General features: G+C 56.3%; 1 protein-coding gene across 4 annotated transcripts in view; it reads left to right on the forward strand.

The window, feature by feature from the left end:
* RPH3AL (rabphilin 3A like (without C2 domains)) overlaps positions 1-27,292 on the forward strand; it is a 157,148-nt gene that overhangs the window by 51,766 nt on the left and 78,090 nt on the right. For all 4 annotated transcript variants that reach the window (XM_062215729.1, XM_062215732.1, XM_062215731.1 and 1 more), the window contains exon 2: positions 26,527-26,654. In XM_062215729.1, coding sequence (XP_062071713.1) covers positions 26,578-26,654 — 77 coding nt within the window. In that variant the 5' untranslated portion in view covers positions 26,527-26,577. The remainder of the gene's footprint in view (positions 1-26,526; positions 26,655-27,292) is intronic.

Below are 27,292 nucleotides of genomic sequence, written 5' to 3' on the forward strand. Positions count from 1 at the left end.
GTTTGGCCCAGGCGGGTCTCATGGTTCTCTTTCCCCTCTCCCATTGCATCCTTTAATGTGTTCACAGCTCCCGGGGTATGGGGGCTGTGGTCTCCGCCGCTGCCCCGAGCTGCGACCTCCAGCAGTCGCCAGCCTGCCCAGGTGGGTTCCTGGGTGCCTCACTAGCCCAGCTCCCTGAGTTACTTCCCAGCACTGAAGTTCTGAGAGCAGGGGCCGTCCCAGAGGCCTCCTCCCTTCTGGGAGGACGGTTCTCTTCCTGGCACACCGTGCCCGCCTTCTGCTCCCGCCTTCCTCGTGCAGGCCCAGCGCTTGGCAGCGCTGTGGTTGGGTCCATCCCGTGCACTGTACAGTGCGCCCACGGGCCCTACAGAGATTCCTGAATAAATACACAAACACAGGGACTCGATCTGCGGTCCAGGCACTGAGGAAGAGAGAGAACAGGGAGCTGGCGCGTATGACTTTCCAGTGTCTGCACCGGGCTTGTGCCGCTGAGGACCACAGGGTGGTGACGTGGTGCTCGAACCCCAAATAGCAGGTGCTGCGGGTTCCTCATTTGACAAGCGCAGGTGATGAGACCATGTTGCAAATCGACACAGAAGCATCCAGAAGGGAATGACACCAGGCATGAATATAGCCGTTAAATGACAAGATTCTTCCCTGCTGATAGAGACTGGGGTGGGATTTTATCCTCTGTTGATAAGATGATGTAAAAGTTCAAAAAGTTTTTATTCTGCTCGGAAGCATTTATTATCATTATTCTTTAGCGGTTTAACTTTACCAAAAAAGTACATGGGGGCCGGCGCTGCGGCTCAATAGGCTAATCCTCCGCCTGCGGTGCTGGCACCCCGGGTTCTAGTCCCAGTCGGGGCGCCAGATTCTGTCCCAGTCGCTCCTCTTCCTGTCCAGCTCTCTGCTGTGGCCCAGGAGTGCGTGGAGGATGGCCCAAGTGCTTGGGTCCTGCACCCTCATGGGAGACCAGGAGAAGCACCTGGCTCCTGGCTTTGGATCAACGTGGTGCACTGGCCGCAGCACGCCGGCCGCAGCTGCCATTGAGGGGTGAACCAATGGAAAAGGAAGACCTTTCTCTCTGTCTCTCTCTCTCTCACTGTCTAACTCTGCCTGTCAAAAAAATATAAATAAATAAATAAAAATAAATAAAAAACAAAAAAGTACATGGGACGCACAGGGAGCTCCGGTGCAGGCCGCACCTCCTCTGGTTTCCTGTCGTCAACACCTCGCAGGGATGGGGTGCGTTCCCGGCGGCTGAGCTGGTGCTGATACGTGACTGTTAACTAACGCCAGCGGTTTATGCCTGGGCTCACTTTTAGTGTCTGACTTCCTGCGGCTCCAGCCGATGTGCACGGCACGTTTTGGTATCAGAGAATGTTACGGGATTGTACTCAGTCTGAAATGCTTGGGAGCAGGTTTTCAGATTGCCGAGTTTTGGGATTTGGGAATATTTGTGGGTACATAATGAGATATCTTGGGGAGGGGCCCCTAGGCTAAACTCAGAATTAGTGTGTTTCGTCTGTGCCTTATACACATGCCCTGAAGGTAGCTTTGTGCACTCACTTTGTCCTGCGTCTTGACCACGACCTGGTCACTTTGGTCAGATGTGGAATTTTCCACTTGTGACATCATGGTGGTGCTTAGGCTGCAGGTTTTGGAGCTTTTCCGGCCTTGGCATTGGGGATGCTCAACCCTGCAGCTCCCACATGCGCCACTTCCCCACCCTCCCTGTCTCCCAGCAGGTCCCTGATGGATGCCTCTCCTGTCTGCGTGGTCAGCGTCCCAGAGCTGGTATCAGGACGTGGCCGTTTAGACTGGCTTCTTTCCGTGTCGTTTCATGTTCTTTTTGTGGTTCGTGAGCACATTTTTGGGTGGGTAGGGGGCCTGTAATTTACAAAACCTTTTGTATCATCAAGACTGCACTTGGAGGTATCTTCTGTTGGTTCTCAGTGTCTCGTTTGCTGAAAGACGTAAGCCATTTATTTAAAGATTGAGCTTATTATTGGCACATACCAACAGGGGCTACTTCAGAAATTTGTAGAAAAGTGGAATTGAAAGATACCTGTATTTTACATCAGAAGTTTGACCTTCATAATGCATAGCTTTTTGTAATATATATTTGCATGAACTTTTAAGACCTCTTTATTCACTTATTTTAATTGAAAGACAGAGAGAAAGACAGAGAGAGAGAGATTGCCCATCACCTGGTTTACTTCCCAGAAGCCCACAACAGCCAGGGCTGGGCCAGGTTGCGGCCAGGAGCCAGGAACTCCATGAGGGGCTCCCATGTGGATGGCGGGGGCTCAGGTACTTGAACCGTTACCTGCTGCTGCCTCCCAGGTGCATTAGCAGTGGGGCTGGAACCAGGAGTGGGGCCACGGTTTGAACCCAGGCCCTCCTGGTATGGGACGTAGGCATCCCAGGTGGCATCCTGACCACCATGCCAAATGGCCGCCCCTCCACGAACTTTATCATGACCTCAAGTATGCATGGAGGTCACTCTGCTCTCCTCCCCTCACGCCAAAATAACCTTTTAATTTGCTCTTCCACTAGCCTTTTGAAGCCCTGCATATGCGCCTGCCTGGGGAATGTCTGGTGAGATTCTGGTCGTGCTGGGTGTGAGACTCACTGACAAGCTCCCCTAGAGAGAACGTAAGCTGAAGCAAAACTAAAGCCCCGGGGACTTGAGCCAGTGGCCTGGCCTCGGCCCTCCCCTAGACGATGCCTGTTCCTGGGAGATGCGGCCAGCCTGGCCCCAGAGCAAGCGAGCAGACCAGAGGGAGCAGACAGCCAGTCACGTGAGCAAAGCCACTGGCCTGCAGCGTGCCAGGAGGCTGGTGCACCGAGGACTGTTCTAACTGGATGGCTAGTGACCGGCAGTGTTGGGTGCCCGTGTCCTGAGTCTCTCCTCTCGAGTCCTCGATCTACTCCCAACTCCAGCTTCCTGCTGTGTGCATCCTGGGGTATGGCAGGTGATGGCTCAAGCGCTTGGACCTCTGCCACCCACGTGAGAGACCCAGATGGAGCTCCTGGCTCCCGGCTCCAGCCTGGCTCAGCCCTGCCTGTTGTGGCTATTTGGGGAGTGAACCAGCGGATGGGAGCGCTCTCTCTTTCTCTCTCTGCTTTTCCAATAAATAAGTATATAAAAATTTTAAAAGTACTGTTTTACTTTGAAAAGACAGAGAAGTCAGGAAGAAGACTTTGTTTTTGGCTCTCAGGATCCCAGCTGGTGGCCTCCAGGGGTGAAGATGGGAGCAGTGCCCAGGGTGTGGATGAGGCGAGGGCCGGGCAAGACGGGGAGGAAGCACAGGGACACCTCTGAGGGGCCCAGAAAGCTCAGGGAGAAATGGAGCTGGGAGATAACTTTATTTTGATGCAAATATAGGCATCCATGCCATTTTTTTCCTAATAGGCATTTTCCATGCACTTTTCCCAGACCCTTCCCAGTAGGTCTGGTCAGGTAGCTGGTAATACAGGCACTGGGGAGTGCAGGGGCACTTGCTGGGGACATCTGGGGATGTGGAGAGGGGACTTTGAAGTGTTAGGAATCCATGAAACAGTGTCATTGTTTCAGGAAACAGAAACTGGTGGAACATAGAATGATTGTATTTTTTTTAAAGATTTGTTTATTTATTTGAAAGAGTTACACAGTGAGAGAAGGCGAGGCAGAGAAAGAGAGAGGTCTTCCATCTGCTGGTTCATTCCCCAGTTGGCTGCAGTGACCGAAGCTGTGCTGATCTGAAGCCAGGAGCCAGGAGCTTCCTCCGGGTCTCCCATGTGGGTGCAGGGGCCCAAGGATTTGGGCCATCTTCCACTGCTTTCTCAGGCCATAACCGAGAGCTGGATCGGAAGTGGAGCAGCTGGGACTTGAACCGGCGCCCATATGGGATGCCAGCACTGCAGGTGGCAACTTTACCAGCTCCACCACAGCACCAGCCCCAAATAACTGTATTTTTAAAGAAGATTTATTTATTTTCTTGAAAGTAGAGTTAGAGAGAGAGAGAGAGATCGATCTTCCATCCACAGATTTACTCCCCAGATGGTCACAATAGCCAGGGCTGGACCAGGCCGAAGCCAAGAGCCAGGAGCTTCATCTATGTCTCCCACATCGGTACAGGGTCCCAGATACATGACTTCTGCTGCTTTCCCAGGCCAGGGAGCTAGGGAGCTAGATTGGAAGTAGTGGGGCATGAGCTGGGACCATGTGGGACGCAGTCCTAAGGTTCTGAGTCGCCCACAGCAGCCTTGCTGCAGGGCGGTGGTGTGGGGTGAAGCAGGGTCCACCTTCTCCCTTGTGCTTAGGGAGGTCAGAGCAAAGCCAATGAGGTCGTGAACGTACCTGCTGTGCCTCAACCTGGTACAGCAGTGTTGCCAGCTCATTTTTATCACTGAGTTGTAGTTCCTTATATTTCTTTATGTGACAGGTACGGAGGAAGAATTGGGGTGTGGGTGGAGGGGAGAGAACCTCACATTTGTTGGTTCACTGCCTAAATGGTTTCAGTGGTCAGGGCTGGGCCAGACCAAAGCCAGGAGCCAGGAGCTTCTTCCAGGTCTCCCATGCAGGTGCAGGGGCCCAAGGACTTGGGCCATCTTCCACTGCTTTTCCAGCCATAGCAGAGAGCTGGATCGGAAGTGGAGCAGCCGGGACTCAAACCAGCACCCATATGGGATGCCGGCACTGCTTGCGGCGGCTTCACCTGTTACACCACAGCGCTAGCCCCACAGTTTCACTTTCTGCGTTTTCGGGTACTTGTGCTCAACTGGAATCCAAAAATATTACCTTAATGCAATGAGGAATTAAGGTATTGTGAAAGAGGAGAGAAACCACATTGAGATCCCATTACAGTGCAGCAGTTATTTTTTTCCTTGTGTGATCTTGTATTCTAAGTCCCAAAAGTGTGCTTCACGTGATGAATTGCAAGTCTGGGTATTTGTCGCCTTAGGCATAGGTTAGTTTCTCCATTTGATTTCTGTATACGTGTTCGTGTTTGCTTAGAATGAGTTTCTAAGCTGGGTGCGGGAGCGAGGGGCAGGGCCTCTGTGTCTGCTGTCTAGGCCCGCAGGTGCTCAGACCCCATGGGAGGGAAATGGGAAGTATGGGCTTTCTGCAGCCACACTGGGGACCCCCCCACCCTCCCACTCCCCCCACCCCGTGTGAGTGAAGCCATTTGTGTCCTCTGGCAGCAGAGTTGATTGACACCGGCCGCCAGGCCACTGTGCACAGATACAGCCGAGCAGACAGGGTACAGGTGCACGCTGTGTTACGGTACAGGTTTCAGGATTCGTTCCCGGTACCCAAGGGAACTCTTAGAAAACCTCTGTGAGGTGTGTGTGCAGTCAAGCACGGGGTCATGGCCCGGGTCTGCCGGCGGCTCCCTGAGTGAGCGTCCCGCTCCACAGGGTCCCGGGGAGCAGCGTGGGTCCTACGTAGGTCTGTCCGTGTTCACGTGGATTCCTCTCTGGTGCTGGAAGCTGGTTGATTTCTCTGATGGTGATCGCCAAAGCTGGGACTTGTTCTTGGGCAGTTTCTGGTTTGTGATTTCCCAGCCGGAGGCTTCGTGCACTGCCGCCCCCCTACCCTCGCGGCAGTGCCACCCACCTCCCCCCATCCGCTCTGGCGTGCTGGGTCCAGGCTTGCCAGTTACTCTTATTAGCCTGTGACTGCCCTCATTGGAAAGTCAAGCTTTATCCGAGACATGGACGTGTAGGGGAACCTAGGGTGGGAGGAGGTTCGGGCTCCCACAGGGGCCTTGGCACAGAGAGCGTCTTTTCCTAGCCCTGTTTGCTGCCAGTAGTCATCTGTCTTCTTCCTCTTCTCTCGCAGACTCTGTTCAAATCCTTTGCCCATTTTTATCTGGATTATTTGTTTTCTTACTTTTGCAAAGACAGCATTTCCTCGTGTAGAATCATATTCACCATCTCTAATTTATCTGTAAGGACAAGGAAAAAAGATTGTACATTATGTGGGGGTAGCGGGGTGGGAAAAGGTCCCCAGACACACGTGGTTCTTTCTTGCAAAGAGCACTGTGGTGTCGAGGCTGGCGCTGTGGCACAGCAGGTTAAACCACTAAGCACCGGTATCCCATATGGGCAGCTGCTCGAGTCTCAGCTGCTCCTCTCCCCCTCCCCCTCCCCCTCCCCTCCCCTCCCCCTCCCCCTCCTCCTTTTTTTTTTTTTTTTAGAGATTTAGTTATTTATTTGAAAGGCAAGCTACAGAGAGGCAGAGAGAGAGAGAGAGAGAGGTGTCTTCCATCTGCTATGTAAGGCTGCCACAATACACACCAAACACCGGAGTAAGGGAAAGAGTTTATTGGGGGAAACCCAACAGAGGGAAGGGGCGAAGAAGGAAAAAGAGGGAGAGGACATTGTAAGAGAGAGAGAGAGACAGGCCGGCGCCGTGGCTTAACAGGCTAATCCTCCACCTTGCGGCGCCGGCACACAGGGTTCTAGTCCCGGTCAGGGCGCCGGATTCTATCCCGGTTGCCCCTCTTCCAGGCCAGCTCTCTGCTATGGCCCAGGAAGGCAGTGGAGGATGGCCCAAGTCCTTGGGCCCTGCACCCCATGGGAGACCAGGAGAAGCACCTGGCTCCTGGCTTCGGATCAGTGAGATGCGCCGGCCGCAGCAGCCATTGGAGGGTGAACCAATGGCAAAAAGGAAGACCCTTCTCTCTCTCTCTCTCTCTCACTATCCACTCTGCCTGTCAAAAAAAAAAAAAAAAAAGAGAGAGAGATAGAGATCAGGAGACGGAGAGGGAGAGAGAGAGAGAGAGAGATGTGTTCAGGAGCAGGTCTTTTTAAAACTTTGCCTGAGGGGTGGGTTGTGGGCAGGGAAGTAGGAGCAGCGAATCCCATTAGGATGGAGGTGGGGCTGACACTGGTGGCTGGGCCATGTGGCCACCTGGCTTCCAGCAATGGCAGCGGGGGCTAGAGCATAGGATGGTGTCAGGGAGTAGATCATGCCATAGATAAGACTGCACCATTTTACTAACATGCTGGTCCACTGCCCAGTTGGCCACAATGGCCAGAGCTGAACCAATCCAAAACCAGGATCCAGGAGCTTCCAAAACCAGGTCTCCCACGTGGGTGCAGGGGCCCAAGCACTTGGGCCATCCTCTACTGCTTTCCCACACCATAGCAGAGAGCTGGATCGGAAGTGGAGCATCCAGGACTTGAACTTGTGCCCATATGGGATGCCGGCTCTGCAGGCTACAGGTAGCGGCTTTACCCACTAAGCCACAGCACCAGCCCCTGCTCCACATCTTTTTTTTTCTTTTTTTTTAAATAAATATAAATTTCGAAATTACAGCTTTTGGAATATAGCAGCTTTTCCTCTCATAACCTCCCTCCCACCCACAACCATCCCTTCTCCCACTCCCTCTCCCATCCCATTCTCCATCAAGATTAATTTTCAATTATCTTTGTATACAGAAGATCAACTTGGTATATACTAAGTAAAGATTTCAACAGTTTGCACCCACACAGACACACAAAGTATAAAGTACTATTTGAGTACTAGTTTTACTGTTAATTCTCATAGTATAACACATTAAGGACAGAGATCCTACATGGGGAGTAAGTGCACAGTTGACACTCTTATTTATGACGTCAGTAATCACCTGAGGCTCTTGTCATGAGTTGCCAAGGCTTTGGAAGCCTCTTGAGTTCACAGACTCCAACCTTATTTAGACAAGGTCATAATCAAAGTGGAAGTTCTCTCCTCCCTTCAGAGAAAGGTACCTCCTTTGATGGCCTGTTCTTTCCACTGGGATCTCATTCACAGGGATCTTTCATGTAGGTCATTTTTTTTTTCCCCACAGTGTCTTGGCTTTCCATGCCTAAGAAACTCTTATGGGCTTTTTAGCCAGATCCGAATGCCTTAAGGGCTGATTCTGAGGCCAGCATGCTCTTTAGGGCATCTGCCATTCTATGAGTCTGCTGTGTATCCTGCTTCCCATGTTGGATCATTCTCTCCTTTTTAATTTTATCAGTTATTATTAGCAGACACTAGTCTTGTTTATGTGATCCCTTTGACACTTAATCCTATCACTATGATCAGTTATGAACTGAAACTGGTCACTTTGACTAGTAAGATGGCATTGGTACATGCCACCTTGATGGGATTGATTTGGAATCCCTTGGCACGTTTCTAGCTCTACTATTAGGGGTAAGTCCGAGTGCCTGCTCCACTTCTGATCCAGCTCCTTGCTAATGTGCCTGGGAAAGCAGTAGATGATGGCTCAGGTCCGTGGGTCCCTGCACCCACGTGGGAAACTGGTAGAGTTCCTGGCTCCTGGCTTCAGCATGGCCTAAGCCTAGCCATTTGGGGAGTGAACCATGTTCAAGTTTATTAACAGTGACATAGGCTTTTAAAGAGCAGGTAGAAGTGGGCGTAACTAACTCAGGGGAACACTGACTATAGGACAGAACTGATAATGGTGCCAATATGCCTCTCCAATCAGCTTGAAGGTCACGTAGTTTTCCAGGTGGGCTTAATGGGCCTGGGCCACACCTGGGAGCAGTTTACCTGATTGGCGGAAGGTGGGGGTGGGGAGAAATGTGCTCTGTTGGGATCACCCACATTTGGGGGAGTGAACCAGCAGATAGAAGATTTCTCTCTCTCTCTCTCTCTCTCTCTCTCTGCTTTTCAAACAAAAATATTTTTTTAAAAAGTGAACTGGTTTTTAAAAAAGCATTTCCAATATTAGGCAAAGTACTGTGGTGTGTGGAGGAGTTGGGATGCCCTTATGGTTAAGAGCTTGAGCCTGGAGTTAAGTCCTGGGGCTTCGCCAGGTACCAGCTGTGTGACTTTGGTGAGCCGGTCACTTCTCTGAGCCTCAGTTGGCTCATCTGTGAAGTGGGAGTGTTTCAACCTGCCTCAGTGCTGGTTTCAGCAACACATACACTAAAATACACAAATATTGAGGCCAAGCTTTTGGGGGAGGGGTGTATTAAGATGCGTCTTGGGATGCCCACCTCCCGTATCCAAGTGCTTGGGTTCACATCTTGCTCAAAGACCATGTGTGACCTCTGTGAAGTTCTGGTTTGTTGTCCTCTGCCCACCTTCCCTGGAGCCCTCCTTTGTCTCAGCAACAAGCGCAGGCCTGGAAGTGATACGGGATAAGGCAGGCAGCTAGATCGGGACAGCCCTGCCCACCCACCAGTCACTCAGAGGACCCTTTCCCCGGAGTGGACCTCCCCTGACCTTGGGGCGGTACCATGTAACCACACCGCTTTCCAAGCTTGGGAGAGGCTGGCAGTGGGGTGGGGGCACTCTGTCTCTGTACTGACACACCCTCCCCAGCCCCACCCTTCCCCGTCCTGGCCCACACTGCAGTGCCCGTGTGTGTGTCTTCTCTCCGTTCAGCTGAACTTCATCACTTTGTACGTTGTGTTCGCGCCTGGACTTGGGACGCTTCTCCGGAGGCCAGAGCCTGGAGTAGGGCTCGAGCTTCCACCTTGCCCACAGCACAGAGACCTGGCGGTGGTCCTGACACCTCAGGCAGCTCCTGCGCCCACCAGCCCAGATTCTGGGGCCCCTTCATCTCTCCCTGGTGGGCGCTCATTCAGGGGTGTTCCCCAGCATACACCACCCTGCAGGGCACATCACACAGGCCTCTTGGGGCTTGGGGTTCCAAACAGCAGGCACCAAAAGGGTTTTTTTTTTTTAATTAGGAAAATTTTGAGAATCTTTAAAGGCTTCTTCATTTGGAATACGTTTGAGCTTGGAGAAAAGCTGCGGTGATGGCAGAGAGAATCGCTGTGTGCCTTCCGCCAGCTTCCCTCGCTGCCTGCTGCCGCGAGCTGCCAGCCCCTCGTCTCCCCTTTTCTTTGGTGACTTGGGTTGGCAGGAACACTGGTCAGTGAGCGAGTAACACAGCCTCCGCCGGGCTCTGGCTGCCATCTTCTCAGGAGGAGATGGAGCCCCCCCCCCCCCAAATGACGCCACGCCCTCCTCGGGGTCAGCCGGTGGCCGCCAGGTCCCCCCGCAGTGAAGGTCCTGCTTTTCCCTTCGTGGGTCGTGAAGAGCCTGGGAAAGACGCCGAGGCTGTGCGCAGGTCCTGCTGCTCCGGGGCTCTTTGCTAGCCCACGGTACCCGGCGGTTCGTCTTGCCTGCAGCTGTTGCTGCCGTGGAATTCTCCCTCCCTCTGCATCCATCCACTCCACTGCCCCGTAAGCGTCGCTTCCTCCCTCTGTCCGTGCGTCTGATTGTTGGCATCGTGGAGACCAGGCCTGTGTGTTGTCGTGGACTGTGACGCTGCTGCTGTGTTGTGGCTCACGTTTCGGCGTTAAGCCTTTGAGAGCTCATCGGGAAAGTCTTCGTCACAGAGTTCCAAGGACGATACAGAGCTGCTGTGGTCCCTGCGTCAGCCCCTCCTCCTGCTCCCTGCCCCTCGCGCCAGCTGTCGGGTTTTGCTCGGGGTCGATCTGCAGTTAATCTGTCCTCGAACGTGAGTGTCAGGCCTCGGCCCCCTGAGACGGTGTCTGCCTGCCCTGTTCAGGCCCCAGGTTCATTCTTCACGGTGCCACAGTTTCTTTCAAAAAAAAAAAAAAACAACTTGATTGAAATTCAGTTCACTGACCGTTGCCTGCACCCTTAGGTAAATGTACAGCCCAGTGGTTTTTGATATATTTGTACATCTGTGTAGCCACCACCACGATTCTAGAACATTTTTCTCACCACAAAGAGAAGCCCCATACCCTTTAGTCCCCCCCCCGTCTACTTCCTGCCTCCACAGACTTGCCTGTTCTGGACGCGTTGTGTAAATGGGACCGCGTAGTAAGTGACCCAGGTGACTGGTTCCTTGTAGGAGTGTAACATTTTCAAGGTTCATCTGTATTGTACCACGAATTAGTACTTTGTTCCTTTTCATAGCCAAATGACATTCCCTTGTGTGGATATACTGTGTATGGTCAAGCTGCCTGTCTGTTGACGGACACTGCCTTTCTCCACCTTTGGGCTATTATGAAGAGTGCTGTGATGTGTGTGTAAAAGATTTTCTTTACACACCTGTTCCTTATTTTTTTTTAAAGATTTATTTGAAAGGCAATTACAGAGAGTGGGAGGGACAGAGAGAGATCTTCCTTTTGTTGTGGCCACAACGGCAGGGCTGAGTTGATCCGAAGCCAGGAGCTTCTTCTGTGTCTCCCACGTGGGTGCAGGGGCCCAAGGACTGGGGCCATCCTCTTCTGCTTTCCCAGGCCATAGCAGAGAGCTAGATCTGAAGTGGAGCAGCCGGGACTTGATGCCGGCACTGGAGGCAGTGGCTTAACCCTCTGCACCACCACTCGAGCCCCTGTGTACCTGTTCATAGTTCTTTTGGTGTATACCCAGGAGTGGGGTTGCTGGGTCCCGTGATAAATCTTTCTTTCACTCTGAGGAGCCGCCAGGCTCTTGTCCACAGGGGCTGCACCATTTTACCTCCCCACCAGCCGTGCACAAGGGCTCCTACATCGCCACTGCTTTGTCAGCACTTGTCATTCTCCATTTTTTAAATCGAAGCATCTCATTGTGGCCTTGAATTGCATGTCCCTGGTGGCAGGTGATGCCAAACGCCTTCTAGTGATTTTTGGGCATTTTTTATTCTTCTGTGGAGCAATGTCTATTTTCAAACCCTTTGCCCATTTTTTTAAGATTTGTTTGTTGTGTATTTGAAAGGCAGAGTGACAGAGAGATCTTTTTTCCACTGGTTCCCTCCTCAGATGGCCACAACAGCCAAGGCAGGGCTGGGTCAGGCCAAAGCCTGGACCCTGGAACTCCATCCAGGTCTCCCATGTGGGTGGCAGGGGCCCAAGCGCTTGGACCATCTTCTGCTGCTTTCCCAGGCACATTAGCAGGGAGCTGGATGGGAAGTAGAACAGCGGGAACTTGAACTGGTGCCCATATGGGGATGGCAACTCTGGAGGAAGCGACTTAACCTGCTGTGCACCACACCTGCTCCTCCCCGCCCACCTTTAAGTTGGATTGTCTGTCATGTTGTTGCTGAGTTGTAAGAATTGTCTACATATTTTAGATACCAGGCCATCAGAGCATTTATGGTTTGCGTGTTCCCTCCTGTTCTGTGGGTAGTGTCTGTTCACCTTTTGGCAGTAGTATCCTTCAATGGACAAAAGTCACAAATTTCGGTAAAGCCCAGGGCACCTCCTTTTCCTTTGGTTGGTCAGGCTTTTGGTGTCGTGGGAGAAATCACCGCCAGAGATTCAGGCCCCAAAGGCTGACCGCTCTGAGCTCCAAGTTCGGAGAGGTTTCCAGTTATCTCTCACTCCGGTTGCAGATCTGTTTTGAGGGCACAAACGGAGGGTCCAGCCCCCTCGTTGCCTGTGGGTGTGCCTTTAGCCGGTGCTCAGCAGGAGGTGACAGTCGGTTCTGAAACCCAGTCCAGACACGCCCCCTAGGCACGAGGTCAGACACACTCATCATCCAGGACCCGCGGCGAGAGGTGGCAGTGCCATGCTCGTGAGGTGCCGAGGAGGGGGCAGGGGCTTCAGGCTGGGGCTGGGGCCAGGGGGCGGGGATGTTGAGTGCTTCTGTTGGTCTGGGAGGCTGGTTTGGCAAGGTGGGGTGGAGCCTGGCCGTGAGCTCCCTGTGAGGACATTAGGCCTGATTTGGAAGAGTGGTGGCAGGGAGGACTGGGTCTGAGTGGCAGCCTGGCCGCAAGGAAAGCCCTGAGGGTCACAGGGGCCTGCGGTCAGGGTGAGCACTGGGGCTGGATACTGGGGCCGGGGCTGGGGGGCAGGGACCGTCACTGATGACGCCTGGGCCTTCTCAGAGAGTGGTTCTTTTGGTGCCTTCTGCTCCGTGGGTTTCTTGGGGACAACACAGCAGCGGTGGCAGGTAGTCTCCCAGGCCCAGCCGCCGCCTGCTCCAGGAAACACTACCAGCTCACCCCCTGTGTGGCACCATCCAGGCTGCTCTGGCCCAGGCAGCCCCCTGCCTCTCAGAACACCTGTTCGGCCAGTTCTTGACCCACTCCCAGTTTCCGTGAGCTCCTGGCACACTCCGAGCGCAGGTGCGCGGTAGGTGCATGGAGAATACCCCTTGATCGGTTGCTGTCCTCAGGCCCCACAGTCTGCAGCCAGGGCTCCATGGGAGGCACAGTGGCCACAGGGGATGGGAGGGGATGACAATTGTGTCATCCCCTGGGGCTGGTGACGAGGATTCCATCTGGTCAGCCTGCGACTGGTACCTGGTGAGGAGGCGGCCCTGGCTGCTTCCCCTTCCCAGTTTGGTGGCGCAGGGTCAAGCCAAGCATGTGCAGGAGCATTTTGTAATGTGTGGGCTCCTCCTCCCAAAGGCCACGAAGACCCCTGGGTAAAAGGCCAGGGCTCCTGTCGGGTCGCCTCCCTGCCCACCTTCTCCGAACCAAGCCATGTGCCCCGTGGTCCCTTTGTGCTCTCAGGCCTGTCGCTGGGCCGGGGCCTTGCAGTCCCCACCGTGGTCCTTCCTGAAGGGCATCCCCACGTACTGGGGGATTATTAGTCCCTGACAGGGGAGCCAGAGGTGTGCAGGGAAACGGGCAGCTGGTTCCCAGGCAGTGCGGTCCTTGACCTTGGAGCTGGAACAGAGAAACGTCTGTTTGTGTTTCCATGAATGAGCGGGGACAGCTGGCCTGCAGATAGTGGGCCAGGCCAGCTGGACGTTGCCGTGGCTGCCGGCTTTAAGCAAACAGCCAGGGCCAGGGTCCTGGGCAGAAGGATGGGGAGGGGTGGGGCAGGGCTGAGGAGAGGCACCTGAGAGCTGGCGTCCGGGCTGGGCTGGGCAGTGGCCGCAGGGACAGTGGCCGTGCGGGAAGCTGCTCGCGAGGAGCTGAGGACTGCCTGTGAGCGCGCCGCGGGTCGGGACTGCAGCAGGCAGGTGAGCGGTGAGGGGCGGTTTCCTTTGCAGAGACTTGTCTGCCTGTGGGGCGGTTCCCCTTGGGCTCCTTCAGTGAGCAGCTCCAAGGTGTGAGCGAGATCAGGTTCCCTCTGCGGGAAGTCCACTCCCTGGGACTGTGCACAGCCACACCGCTGCTCTCCGGGAAGAAGGCTGTAGCTCTGCCCACCCCTCCCACCCCACGCCCCTCGGAGTGCCTGTAGGGCACCCGAGGCCGGGGGCACCTGCTCACCCTGAGGACTGGATGTTATCTCTGAGCTAAATCCCTGTTCCGTGTCCTCTTTTTCGCGGCCATGGACTCCTTGCTGGACAGCCTGGTGAAGCCGTGGGACAGTTCTCACGATCCGGGGTCTGAGTACACAGACGAGACCCGGGAAGCCAGCTGGGCTGACGAGTGCTGGTGCGCGGGGGTGATCCGGCCCCAGTGGGCCTCTGCACGCTGCTGCCGCTTTAAAGCAGCGAAGACCACGAGCTGTGTTTTGAGATTCCTGCACCATTGTACTGTGGTAGCAAAACAGCTGTGGCTTTGGTGCCAGCAGTATGGCTCCTGTAATCGTAATTAAGGGAAATAGAAATTTTCAGTTGCAAATCAATGAACATGAAAATGCCACTTTCCCTCTATCCATGGGAAGAATCCTGAGACCAGCAAAGACTGACTGAGGTGGTGTTCCTGAAGCTTCACTTTATACGAACCACGACGTCTCCTACCCCAGTGTTTAGACCTCCCTCCTATGCCTCTGTGACCCAGGAGCCCCAGAGGTCATTTTTACTTAAAGATTTACTTTCTTAATTTGAAAGAGAGAGAGGAAGAGCTCTTCCATCCACTGGTTCACTCCCCAAGTTGGCAGCACCAGCTGGGGCTGAGCCAGGCTGAAACCAGGAGCCTGGAACTCCATCTGGGTCTCCCACACGTGTGCAGGGACCCAAGGACCTGAGAGCCATCTTCTGCTGCTTTCCAAGTGCGTTAGCAGGGATCGGGATCGGAAGCGGAGCAACCGAGACCCGAACCAACAATCTGACGTGGCATTGCAGGCAGCGGCTTAACCCACAACAGTGAGGGTCATTTTAGACCAAGGTTTCATGCTCGTGTACTAAAGGACCCAGGGTGCGTGGTGTCCCCACCCTCTTCCACCCACTCCCCAGGTAGGGCTCTGGCTCTCGTTAGCCCTGTGTTGTGGGTTGAGTTGTCTGCCCACAGCAGGTATGGGGAGGTCCCGGCCTCAGCAGCTGAGAGGGGGGACCTCATTTGGAAATCGGGTCACTGTGGATGTCGCTTGCCAGGACGTGGAGTGGGGTGCCCAGCATCCTCGTGAGAAGAGGAGAGAGACACAGAGACAAGAACTCCTCGTGAGGACGAGCAGAGAGCTGGGCGAGGCAGCTGCCGGCCAGGACTGCAGTCGCCAGGAGCAGGCGTGGGAGGGGGTCTTCCCTGAGAGAGCCCGGCCCTGCTGGCACCTTGACCTTGGCCTCAGAGGCTTCAGAGCCATTTAAAGCCAGCCAGCATGCAGTGATTTTCCGAGACTGATACTGCCCGGGTGTGTGGGGAGTGGAGCCGGCCAGGCTGCCCTCCCGCCTGTGCCTCCGCGGGGCAGTCTCGCCCACCGGGGGAGTCTGGTTCGGGAGTCTTGCCTCTGCGGCAGCCTTTCAGGAATGACAAGCAAGCTGTGCCTGGGGCCACGCAGACAGAGCTCGAGGCCGTTAGAATCCGAGGGGAGGGGAAGAAGCAGGTAGCTCACGTCCTGTTCTGCCCGCAGGCTCTGCTTTGCATTTCAGTCTGGGAGTGAGGAAACAGCTTCAGGTAGACAAAGAGGCAGGGATTTGGGGCCCACCCGGGCGGGCATTTTAGGCCGTTACAGCTTCCCTAAGATTTACTTTCCTAGGCAAGAACAAAGACCCCACAGCATTCTGTGAGCTCCTATGTGAGGCCGCGGTGGGAGAGGGGTGAGGTACAAAGAAAGGCCCTGCACCCCACCCCCTGCCCGGGCCAGGGCCACAGGAGGGGCCTCCAGGTGTGCACCTGGTGCAGCCAGCGCTCTGTGTGTCTGGAAGGAAGGAGGCATGGCTGTTCCTGTCCTGCAGGGGGCAGTGATGGACTCTGAGCTCTGTGGCCCCAGAGGGAGGAGGGGGAGGCGCCATGGACGAGGTCACTCACAGGGCATCCATCCTGGATGCCCCAAATGGAAGGGCACAGGGGTCTGAGCAGGGGCGGGGGGTGCTCTAAGAGGAGGAGTCTGGGTGGGAGCTGAGACAAGGAGGAGTCGTCACTTCCCCATAGCCCTGATAGATCCGTGTTGTGTTCTCCACGTTGGCACTGGATTGTTAGATCGTGCTTCGGCGTGTCTGCCACTTGGGGCCATTTGTTATACCTGCTCTCACTGTGCTTGACCTTCCAGGTCATGGGTCACTTTTGACATTGACCCTGACATCGACTGCGCTATCTCATTGTTGACCGTTAACCCAACAATTGGAGTCCTTTCTAGATGGCCTGTGGTTTTGGTTGGTGTTGACCACTTTGTAGAGTGGGCCGAAGCTAGGACAGGGGGCTGGACCTGTGGGTGGCCAGGAGGAAGAGGATTAAGGAGGCAGGGGCCGTGCTGTCAGCAGGCCCAGGAGGCTGGACGTTACCCTGTGTGCCGTGTTGGACCCGTGAGCTTCCCTGTAGGCATGTCCTAGGCACTCTGCACCCCCAGAGCTGGGGGCAGCAGAGGCAGAGGACCACCCGCCACCCCTAGAAGGTGAGGGAGATGCCAGGAAGGGAGGAAGGGTGGTCCGTCCACTTGGGAGCTGGGTGAGGACAGCTGGCATCTGATGGAGACGTGCAGAGAAAAGGTGACCTGATGAGAGGCCAGGGGAGACAGGCCAAGCTGCTGGTACTCCTCCAGATCCCTGGACTGCCGTGTGGGTTTATGGGAGGATGGGGGCAGGTGATACCACGGACAACCTTGAGTGCAGCCTGGGTCCTTTCCCCTGTGCTAGTGGGGAGCCACTGAAGGTCGTGGAGCAGGAATCACACAGCCTGACCTGGGCTGTTAGGACCACCTGTGCAGCTGCCCCCGAAGGGAGCTGAGGGCCAGGGAGGAGGAGAACAGCCTGGGGAGGAGGTGGGGAGTTGCCCCAGATCCCGAAGGCCGCCTGGTAGCAGGGCAGAGTTTTAGGGACATTTTTCAGGCTGGCTTCCTCGGGGCTCCCGTCTTATCTCCAGGATCCACGCGGGCCCTGCCCTGTGCGCACCCAGCCCGAGTTGCTTCCCAGCAGGCAGCCCCTTGGGGTTTCAGACGGGCCTTTGAGTGTCCTGTCTGGAGCCTTCACCCTCCCCACGCAGCCTGACAGGTGCAGGCCGTGTTGCTGTCTGGGTGCCCCTTATCTGGCTGCTGTCATCGTGTTTCTGTATCATAGTAACGGAGCAGATGTCAGGGCCTGTTGCTAAGGCTCCCTGCAACACTAGCACCTGGGTGCAGCCGGAGGCTCCGTCCTGACGTCCGTGACGCGCTGGCAGGTATTCTGTCCCCACGGCCCGGCCCGTGCTCCCTCCTTTAAGCCCCCGTCTTCTCCCCTGTGGCCCTGGGCTCTGCAGCTCACAGTCTTGGGTTGGCAAAGGGCAGGAGCAGGTGTGCAGCCCCCCTCCTCTCCCTCACCAGGCGGACGTGACTGACGGGTTCCAGCCCTGTCCTCACAGAGGCGCTGGCCCCACTCCCACTCCAGTGCAGCTCGGCCTGGGTGCTTGGGGCAAGGCCTCTTCTCCAGTGCCACAGAGGCTACTTACCTGGCTCTGGGCTCTCCCCTGAGCCCTGAGCCCTGGCCCGTAGCTAGGGTGGGGGGTGGGTTTGGCTGCCTGCATGTCTCCTGTTTGCCTTTGCTGTTGGGGCCCCTGGCCCATGTGCCACAAGTGGAAAATCACAGTGCAAACTGTTCCACGTGGGGGTTTGGCTGGAGACGGGCAGGATTGGCTTCATTTGCCGGATGCCGTCTGGAGCCCATCTGTGTCCCCGTGGGAATGCTGTCCACCAGGGCCGGACACTGCTCCCAGTGGGGGGGGGCATGGCTTTTGTTCTGGACGGAGGCCTCTCTGGCCAGCCCTGGGAACCCAGCCCTGCGCTCCGTGTGGACCATTCCCTGCGGCATCCCCTCCTGCTCTCCTCCCTAAATCACTTCTTGTTACCATGGAGACGGTCTGTCCTGGGCACCATAGCCTTGTCACAGTCCCACGGTGCGGCTGTGGTGCTGGGAATGTGATTCTGTGCGGAGGGGTCTCACTCATGACTTCATCAGGGTGGACCCCAGCCCTGGGTCTCCGGAGCTCAGGTCACCACCTGCCTTAGGCTCTGTGAAAGCTCACTCATGTGTACCACACCGTGGGGGCTGCGTAGACGCAGCTGTGTCAGCGAGAGTGTTCCCTGAAGTGAAATCAGGGCAGGAAGTGCCAGGGTCTACAAGTGGGCGAGAGGAGGGCGACAGGAAGGGGCATGGGCGACAAGGACTGGCCCGGCGGCCGGGATGAGGCTCCAGGGCGCGTGTCCGGCGTCGGTGAGGGTACAAGGTCAGAGCGGCGGCCCTCACCCTGCAGCAGAGCATGTCTGGCAGGACGGGGGCTGTGGGACCCGCCCCGGCCTCTCGGTCACACGGGGCTCAGCTGCCCCGAGCCTGCCGCGTTGTCAGGGAGGCCGCAGCCTTGATTGAGGAGCCCCAGATCCTGGCAGCGAGGGCGGCCGTGTGCGCCCTGGGAACTCACGGCAGACCTTCCGCCTGGAGTTCCGAAACACAGGCTCCCGCCTGGCCCAGTCTTAGCTGCAGTGGGCATTTGGGAAGTGAGCCAGCAAATAGGAGCCCTCTCCCTCTCTCTGTCTCTTCTCTCTCTCTCTCTCTCTCTGTCTTTCTCACTCTCACTTTCTCTATCTCTAATAAATTAAAATTTTAAAAAATTGAAAAAGAAGAAAACCCCACCAGGGCACAGCTGCCTCCAGCAGACATTCTGAAGTCAGTAGCCTGGAGGTCCATCTAGGTCCCCCTTTTGTGGGTGGCAGGGACCCCAGTACTAGGGGGCCGTTATTAGCTGGGACTTGGAGCAGCGCTCCGATGCGGGATGCTGGGACGCTGGCACCGTGAGTGGGCGGCAGCTTAACCCGCTGTGCCACACACAGCTCCAGCTCTAGCGACGGACAACTTTGAGTGGCTGAAACGCCACTGTAGAAAAGTTCTCAAAAATGTGTTTTCCAAAACGTGCCCTGTTTTGTCCTCTGGGGAACTTGTCCTAAGGAAGTTGTCAGAGATGGGCGCGAAGGCTGTTTCTCGGGCTGTGCACTTCAGTGTTGAATTGCAAACCAGACAGGGAAAGGATAGCACTTCTGGATAGAAGCTGTTATCCAGAATAAAAAATTGCAATTAAAAATCATAATTTGAAGATTTTAATAATGCAGGGAAGTACAACGTGACGGGAAAACAGTCATACAGTGCAGAGCTCAGAACCCGATTTCGTGTGAAACCTGTAACCCGACTACAGAGGAGAACTGAAAGGCAGTGTGCTGCCCTGGGCATGATGGTGGCTGAGTTCACGGTGCTTTTCTCTGGGCCATGGTACCCTGCAGTACCCGGGAGCCAGCACCAGGGTACAGTGACTGCTCAGGGGCACGGCCTGCCTGCAGTACCTGCAGCAGCACCAGGGGAGGCTTGGCTCCACCTCTAAGCATGGGTTTGTTTTAAGGGATCTGTCTCGGGAGCCTCCATCCCCCAGGGTGACTGCTGCGCCCTGTGTGCCTGCGGTGGCAGCCCCCAACCACTTGTGGGGAGGACTTGGCTTCCCAGCAGGCACCTGGTGGATGCCCCTGGGCAGGGAGTGGGCCCCATGCACCTGACCACAGCAAGAGGCATCTTGAGGAGCCAGCTGCTCAGGGTCACCAGGCTGCAGCGCCCCGTGGAGGCCACCTTCTGCACTGAGCACATCTGGTGTGTCTGGGAGGGGCCATCTGACGAAAGGCAGCGCCATGGGACAGAGTCTTGGAGCAGCAGACCTGGGGAGGGAGGACGCAGGGCCCCCGGGGAGCGCGGCCTTCAGTGGGCAGAGGAGAGGGAAGTAGGAGGATCTCGCTGTCTCCTGCCCCCACCCACGCCTCCCACGTAGCAGCCGGGACCTGAGCTCCTTGCGCACGTGCACACACGTGCACCCCTCTGCTCCAGCTCTCTCCTGTCACAGACAGACCCAAACCCCAAGAGCACGCCTCCCTCGTCCACAGAGGAAGTGACCAGAGCCCCCAGCCTTCTGTCCATAAGCCCCTGCCTCGGCCCAGCTCCGGGCCAGCTGCCTCCCTCCTTCCCCTGCTTCTTCACTCCCTGACCTCTTCCCTGGGGAGGTCATCTTGCCCGCCCCCCCCCCCCCCCCCCCCCGGCAAACACTGTGTTTAGCAAAGGTGGCTCTTCGGAAGTTGTTTTTTTTTTTTTTTTTTTTTTGACAGGCAGAGTGGACAATGAGAGAGAGAGGCAGAGAGAAAGGTCTTCCTTTTGCCGTTGGTTCACCCTCCAATGGCCGCCGCGGCCGGCGCACCGCGCTGATCCGATGACAGGAGCCGGGTACTTCTCCTGGTCTCCCATGGGGTGCAGGGCCCAAGGACTTTGGGCCATCCTCCACTGCACTCCCTGGCCACAGCAGAGAGCTGGCCTGGAAGAAGGGCAACCGGGACAGGATCGGTGCCCCAACCGGGACTAGAACCTGGTGTGCCGGCGCCGCAAGGTGGAGGATTAGCTTATTGAGCCGCGGCGCCGGCCTCTTCGGAAGTTTTAAGGACCCCCTTTTGAGAGTGTGGGGGCTGTACCCCTGCCCTGCCTGCTGGAGATCCACCCCCAGGAGGAAGTGTGTGTGTTGTGGGGGGCACACTGGTTGTCAGGGGAGCCCCCCGGTGAGGCCCTTGTCCGGGGCTGGGTCAGGGAGCTGGAGGCCCGCTCAAGTGGGACAGGCTTGGAGAACCTGTGCTGGTCCCATCGGCGTCTCCTCAAATACTCCTCCTCCATGGTGGGACAGGCACGGCTTGCGAGGCGTAGGCACAGCTGGGGCGGGTGCAGCAGTCCCAGAACAGGGTCCGGACTTGGCCCAGAGGCGCTGCCCGGTGGCCCTGCCCACCCAACTGTGAATCTGTCATCAGCAGGTGACGCCCCCAGTGCCCCTTGCCTGCTGCACAGCGCTGGACTCTGCAGGCTCTCCCTGTGGGGCCTGGGGACATGGCTGCTATGTTCTCCTCTGGACACGGCTGCGGCAGGGACTCCGTTCCCCCGCCCCAGCCCTGCTTCTCCATTCCCCGGCCTGCAAGTGGGAGCCCCGTGCGGGAACCACAGGGTGGTCGCTCAGCCTCTGCCTCTCCCCTCCTGCAGGACCCAGGCCCAGGGAAGACGATGCCCTTGCTCTCGGGCCGCTAGTGAGCTTCCCCAAAAGCCGGGCGTTCACGGCCTTTTTCTCTCCGCCCGTCCCACGGTCACTAGCTCCTTCCTCTGTCCCGCGGTGGAGGTGATACAGCGTGGGGGCAGCACCCTGGTCGGGGCGCAGGCCGGCTCGCTGTGTGGGTTTCCTCCGGCTCCTGGCCTCCCTCTCTTCCCTTCAACCGCAGGAGTCATGGTCACGTTGAGAAAACAGAGCAGAGCAGGCTGTGGAGGCTGCAGGCGGACAAGCTGTTTTGGCAGAGGTGGTTTTTTTTTTTGTTTTGTTTTTTTTGTTTTGACAGGCAGAGTGGACAGTGAGAGAGACAGAGAGAAAGGTCTTCCTTTGCTGTTGGTTCACCCTCCAATGGCCACCGCGGCCAGCACGCTGTGGCCGGCGCACCGCGCTGAGCCGATGGCAGGAGCCAGGTGCTTCTCCTGGTCTCCCATGGGGTGCAGGGCCCAAGGACCTGGGTCATCCTCCACTGCACTCCTGGGCCACAGCAGAGAGCTGGCCTGGAAGAGGAGCAACCGGGATAGAATCCGGCGCCCCGACCGGGACTAGAACCTGGTGTGCCGGCGCCGCAAGGCGGAGGATTAGCCTATTGAGCCATGTAGCCAGCCATTGGCAGAGGTTTTTACAAATCTTTTAAAGGAGGCTGCTTCCTTTTAAAGGACCCTTGAATGTCTATTGGGGGTGAGGGGGTGTCGTTCAGTTATCCCAGAGCTCCGGGCCCACCAGGAAGTAACCCAGAGGGGACAAAAGGGTTCGTTCCCTGGAGATTCATTTGGGGGGCATTGGTTTGGAGCCCTGAAGGATGTCTCCCAGCCATAGTTTTTGCTCCTCCTCCTGGGTGCTCCCCACCCATCTCCACTGCCAAGGAGCCGGAGGTTGGAGCCGTGTGGAGCTCCACACCTGGTACAGGAGCCTATGCAACAGGTGGGTCCTCCCTGAGGCACCCCTGGGACACCTGGCCGAGCACTGCAGGATGGGCAGGCAGGCTCAGGGCTTGTGGGCCTGGAAGCAATGGTGCCCTCTGCAGGCCAGGGCGGGAGTAGCCTCTGGAGGCCTCTGATCTGCCCAGGGCGCAGCCCCTGCACGTCCTGGAGACACCATCCCTTGTGTTTCTTGCAGCTTTGAAAGGACAGACAGGCTGCTGTGTTGTGCATTCTCAGTGTTTACTTTGAGCAGAGTAATGTTTTTCACACCCACATGGGATGGTGTGACTGTGCCACTCACAAGATAACAAATTCAGCAAAGCAAAACCATGGTGCACTCAAGGCAGGAAGGCAGGCTCTGGTTTAATGTTGCCAGTGACCGTGTCACTTCTGACCCCATCTGTGTTTTCCAGGGCTGTACCTTAGCATCACTGGGGAGAAAGTTAAGAGATGGGGTCTGAGGAGCCCCCGCCCCCCAGGCACTGGGCCTGGCCATGGGGGTCTCCGTGCCTGGCTCTTTGGGCCCTGAGGTTATCCAGGTCTCTTTGGCCCACAGTGGAGTGTCAGGTCCCACACAGAAGGGCAGGTGCTGGGTGTGCAGATGAGATAGAGGGACAGGCATGGTGAAAGTGGTGGGTTTGGTCTCTGTGTGGTCGTGAGTGGCTGTCTGCACACTGCCCCCTGCTGGTCATCACAGAAATGGTGTAGTCCAGGGATCTCTAAGGGGGTCCATGAAGCCACAACTAATTTTTTTAAAGATTTATTTATTTTGGAGCAGGCACTATGACGTAGTGGGAAAAGCCACCGCCTGCAGTGCCGGCATCCCATATGGGTGCTGGTTCAAGTCCCGGCTGTTCCACTTTCAATCCAGCTCTTTGCTGTGGCCTGGGAAAGCAGTAGAAGATGACCCCAGTCCTTGGGCCTCTGCACCCATGTGGGAGACCTGGAAGAAGCACCTGGCTCCTGGCTTGGGATTGGCTCAGCTCTGGATATTGAGGCCAATTGGAGAATGAACCAGTGGATGGAAGACCTCTCTGTCTGTCTGTTTGTCTCTCTCTCTCTCTCTCTCTGCCTTTCCTTCTTTGTGTAACTCTGCCTTTCAAATGAATAAATAAATAAAATTTTAGAAAAAGATTGATTTTGAAAGTCACAGTTAAAGAAAGAAAGAGACACAGAGAGAAGATCTTTCATCTGCTCATTCACACCCCAGATGGCCCCAACGGCCAGTGCTGGGCCAAGCTGAATCCGGGAGCTTCATCTGGGTCTCCCCGTGGGTCAGAGACCCAAGCACCAGAGCCATCTTCCACTGCTTTCCCAGGCCATTAGCAGGGAGCTGGATCGGAATGGAGCAGCTGGGACTTGAACCTGTGCCCACATGGGATGCTGGAGTTGCAGGCAGTGGTTTTTCCTGCTATGCCACAAAGCTGGCCCCACCAACTATTACAGAATTAAGACCCTTGGCCTCATTATCTCGCAAATGTCCAGAAAATGAAAAGCTTGTTGATGGGGTTCCAGATGCCACATTGGAACTGCTCATTAAGAAACTGCCATCTTGTTGCGTGTTGGTGCAGTGTCCAGGAGGGATACCCGCCTCGTCTGGAGGGGCTGTCACACACTCATCCCTCTTCCACCTGTCATGCGCACCTGTGAGGGCATGGGTTCCCTGTGGGCTCTAACGGAGTAATGCATTGTGAAAGCTGCGGTGAAAAGTCAGGGTGGATGTCCAGGTGTCTTTGCTAAGCCCAGCATTAAACAGATTTGTCACACTACAAACAGTGCCGTTCATCTCACTAACATTTTTGTTTTGAAAATAGTTTTTCATAAAATATTTAAATTACGTGCCTAATTTTTAAAAAATTTCCCAGTTTTAACTTCCTTTTTAAAAAGATTTATTTATTTATTTGAAAGAGTTATAGACAGAGAGGGAGAGTGAGCTTCCATCTGCTGGTTCAATTCCCAAATGGCTACAGCAACCAGGGCTGGGCGAGGCTGAAGCCAGGAGCCAGGAGCAGCTTCTGGGTCTCCCACATGGGTGCAGGGGCCCAAGGACTTAGGCCATCTTCTACTGCTTTCCCAGGCCATAGCAGGGAGCTGGATTGGAAGTGGAGCAGTGGGACACAAACCGACGCCCATATGGGATGCCAGCACTGCAGGCAGCAGCTTTATCCACTATGCCACAGTGCCGGCCCCATTTCCCGTTTTAATTTCTAGTATGTTAACTATCCATAAACATAGCCCATATATCTTGGAGTACTCAAGAATATTTTTAATGTTTATTTAATTTTATTTAAAAACCATTGAAGGGGGTAGTAGGTGGCGTCGTGATTGAGCCACGGCCTGCGATGCCAGTATTCCCATTTCAGGGTGACAGTTCCAGTCCAGCTCCCTGATGATGCACCTGGGAAGGCACTGGACGATGTTCCGAGCACGTGGGCCCCTGCTACCCATTCCCTGCTGGAGTTCCAGGCTCCTGGCTCCTGGCTTAGGCCCGGCCCCGCCCTGGCTATTGTGGCCATCTGGGGTGTGAACCAGCGGATGGAGATCTCTTTGTCCTCCCTTTCTCTCTGTCACTCTGCCTTTCAAATAAATAAAATAAATCTTAAAAAAATTAAGACAGTTCTTCATTTGCTAGTTCACTCTCCAAATGCCCACAACAGCCAGGGCTGGGCCAGGCTAAAGCCAGGAGCCAGAAACTCCATTCGGGTCTCCCATGTGGGTGGCCCGGGCCCAAGCACTCGGACCATCTTCTGCTGCCTCCCCAGGTCGTTAGCAGGAAGCAGGATCAGAAGTGGATCAGCCAGGACTGAAGCCAGCGCTCAAGCATGGGATGCAAGTGTTGCAACTGGCAGCTTAATCTGCCGCACCACAATGCCATACCCCATCAAGAGTGTTTCTTAACACTCACATGAATTATAACTCACACCCCATGCAGTTCAACTTCTAAAGGGTACAGTCGGTGGTTTCAGCACGTGCACAAGATTGTACAGCCATCACCCACTCAGTGTGGTGGTTTCCACCTGTGTCAGGGACTCCAACCAGCGTCCATGTGGGATGCTGGTGTCACGGACGGCGGTCCCCAATCTCTGTGTTTTTAAGAGCATAAAGGAGGCCGGCACCGTGGCTCACTTGGTTAATCCTCCACCTGCAGCACCAGCATCCCATATGGGCACCGGGTTCTAGTCCCAGTCGCTCCTCTTCCAGTCCAGCTCTCTGCTGTGGCCCGGGAGTGCAGTGGAGGATGGCCCAAGTGTTTGGGCCCTGCACCCCATGGGAGACTAGGAGGAAGCACCTGGCTCCTGGCTTCGGATCGGCACAGCTCCAGCTGTAGTGGCCATTTGAGGAGTGAACCAACAGAAGGAAGACCTTTCTGTCTGTCTCTCTCTCTCACTGTCTGTAACTCTACCTCTCAAATAAATTTTAAAAAAAAGTGCATAAAGGAATTCTGAGTTTGAGAACCTCTGGCCCGGACGGGAATAGGCCAGGGGCGTGCGCATGCCTCAGTGCAGCCTGCGTCCTCGCTCTGGGGCTGTGATGCCCCCGACGCCAGCGCTCTGCCCCTCCTCCACGCTGTGCTCTGCTTTCTCTCCTCCCTCTCAGCTCCTGAACGCGGGAGCAGCATCCTCACGACAGAGTAGGTGCCACGCTTGGTGGCGGAGGCCGCCCCCAGGCTAGCCTGCACTCACATCGGACCCTCAGGCGGTTCTGGAGCAGGGTCACCCCTGCCCGCTCCCGGGGCGTCCTCGTCACTGCAGCCCTGTGCCGGGTGGCGGTCTTGTTGTGTTCCTATTCTCAGAGGAGGACAGCAAGTGAGGGGCCGGGCTGGGCCACTGGCTCCCGAGCGTGCCTCCTCTCTTGCATCAGGCTGCAGGGACACAGAGCCCCAGTCTTGTTGTGCTCTCCCCGCCCTCTGCCTGGCCCCAGAAAGCTCTGTGGTCTTTGCTGTGACCTCCTGGGGAGAGCCTGGGTGCCTGGCCCCAGTGTGGGGGTGGGGATGGGGATGCCCGGCTGTCTCACCGTCTCCTCCTGCTAGGGGTGTGGTCAGTGCGGCAGGGCCGGCCCCAGGAACGAGCAGGGATCGAATGCCCGCCAGGGGCCACCTGACGGAGGGTGTGCCTCCTCTGCACTCTGTGCTAATCCTCTGAGGTGCTGCTGGTCACGTCCACTCTGGTTGCTTAGCCCCAGGGCCTGCCAGTCCCCCCTCCTGGACATCGGAGCCTAGGGGAGAGCAGAGGTCTTGCGGGCGAGTCCAGCAACGAGGCTGAGTCTGGGGTCTGGGTTCACAGGGAGCCTCTCTGCCCTCTGCTCTCCAGCCGGCGACGTCCTCAGTGTGACTGCTCACCCGTGGCTGGGCGCCGGGAGCCATGGCTGACACCATCTTCGGCAGCGGGAGTGACCAGTGGGTCTGCCCCAACGATCGGCAGCTGGCCCTGCGAGCCAAGTGAGTGCCCCAGGGCCCCGGCGGGCACCCCCACCCCACCCCTGCCAGGCCCTCCCCCATGTACCCACCACGCAGACTCCCATTCTCAGAGAAGGCCAGCGAGTGAGGGGCCGGGCTGGGCCACTGGCTCCCGAGCGTGCCTCTTCTCTTGCGTCAGGCTACAGGGACACAGAGCGCCGGCTGCTGTCCCTGGGCCCTGAGGCGGGGAACCTTTCCTGCCCACTTTGTGACTCAGAGGAGGACAGCACAGAGCCAGGTCTGCGGTCTTCCCTGAGCCCCACGACCTCAGCCCCGCATGGGGCCCCTCCGCCCACCTGGTTCCCGTCTGTCCCCCTGGGGCCCTGGTGGTCCTGTTCTCCTTCAGCCTGCTGACCCCTCAGCTCTGGTTGGGTCAGGCTCTCGCCACCCAGGACCAGTGCGACTGGTTCCCCCACCCCATCCCTCCATGGGGTCGGAGGCACTGCAGAGCCCGCGGTGCCCCTCCCACCATCACACTGCACCAACCACAGGAGCCGCCATTTCCCAAACGGGGCCAAGTGGAAGAAATTGGCAATTACACGCTCTGTGCCCCTGGGGGCCGGGGCTGGGACATCAAAGGGTGGGAAAATGAATCCATGTGATCTGCAGGGAGGGTGCCC

This window comes from Lepus europaeus, chromosome 18 (genome assembly GCF_033115175.1).
Source record: "Lepus europaeus isolate LE1 chromosome 18, mLepTim1.pri, whole genome shotgun sequence".
Taxonomy (NCBI): Eukaryota; Metazoa; Chordata; class Mammalia; order Lagomorpha; family Leporidae; genus Lepus; species Lepus europaeus.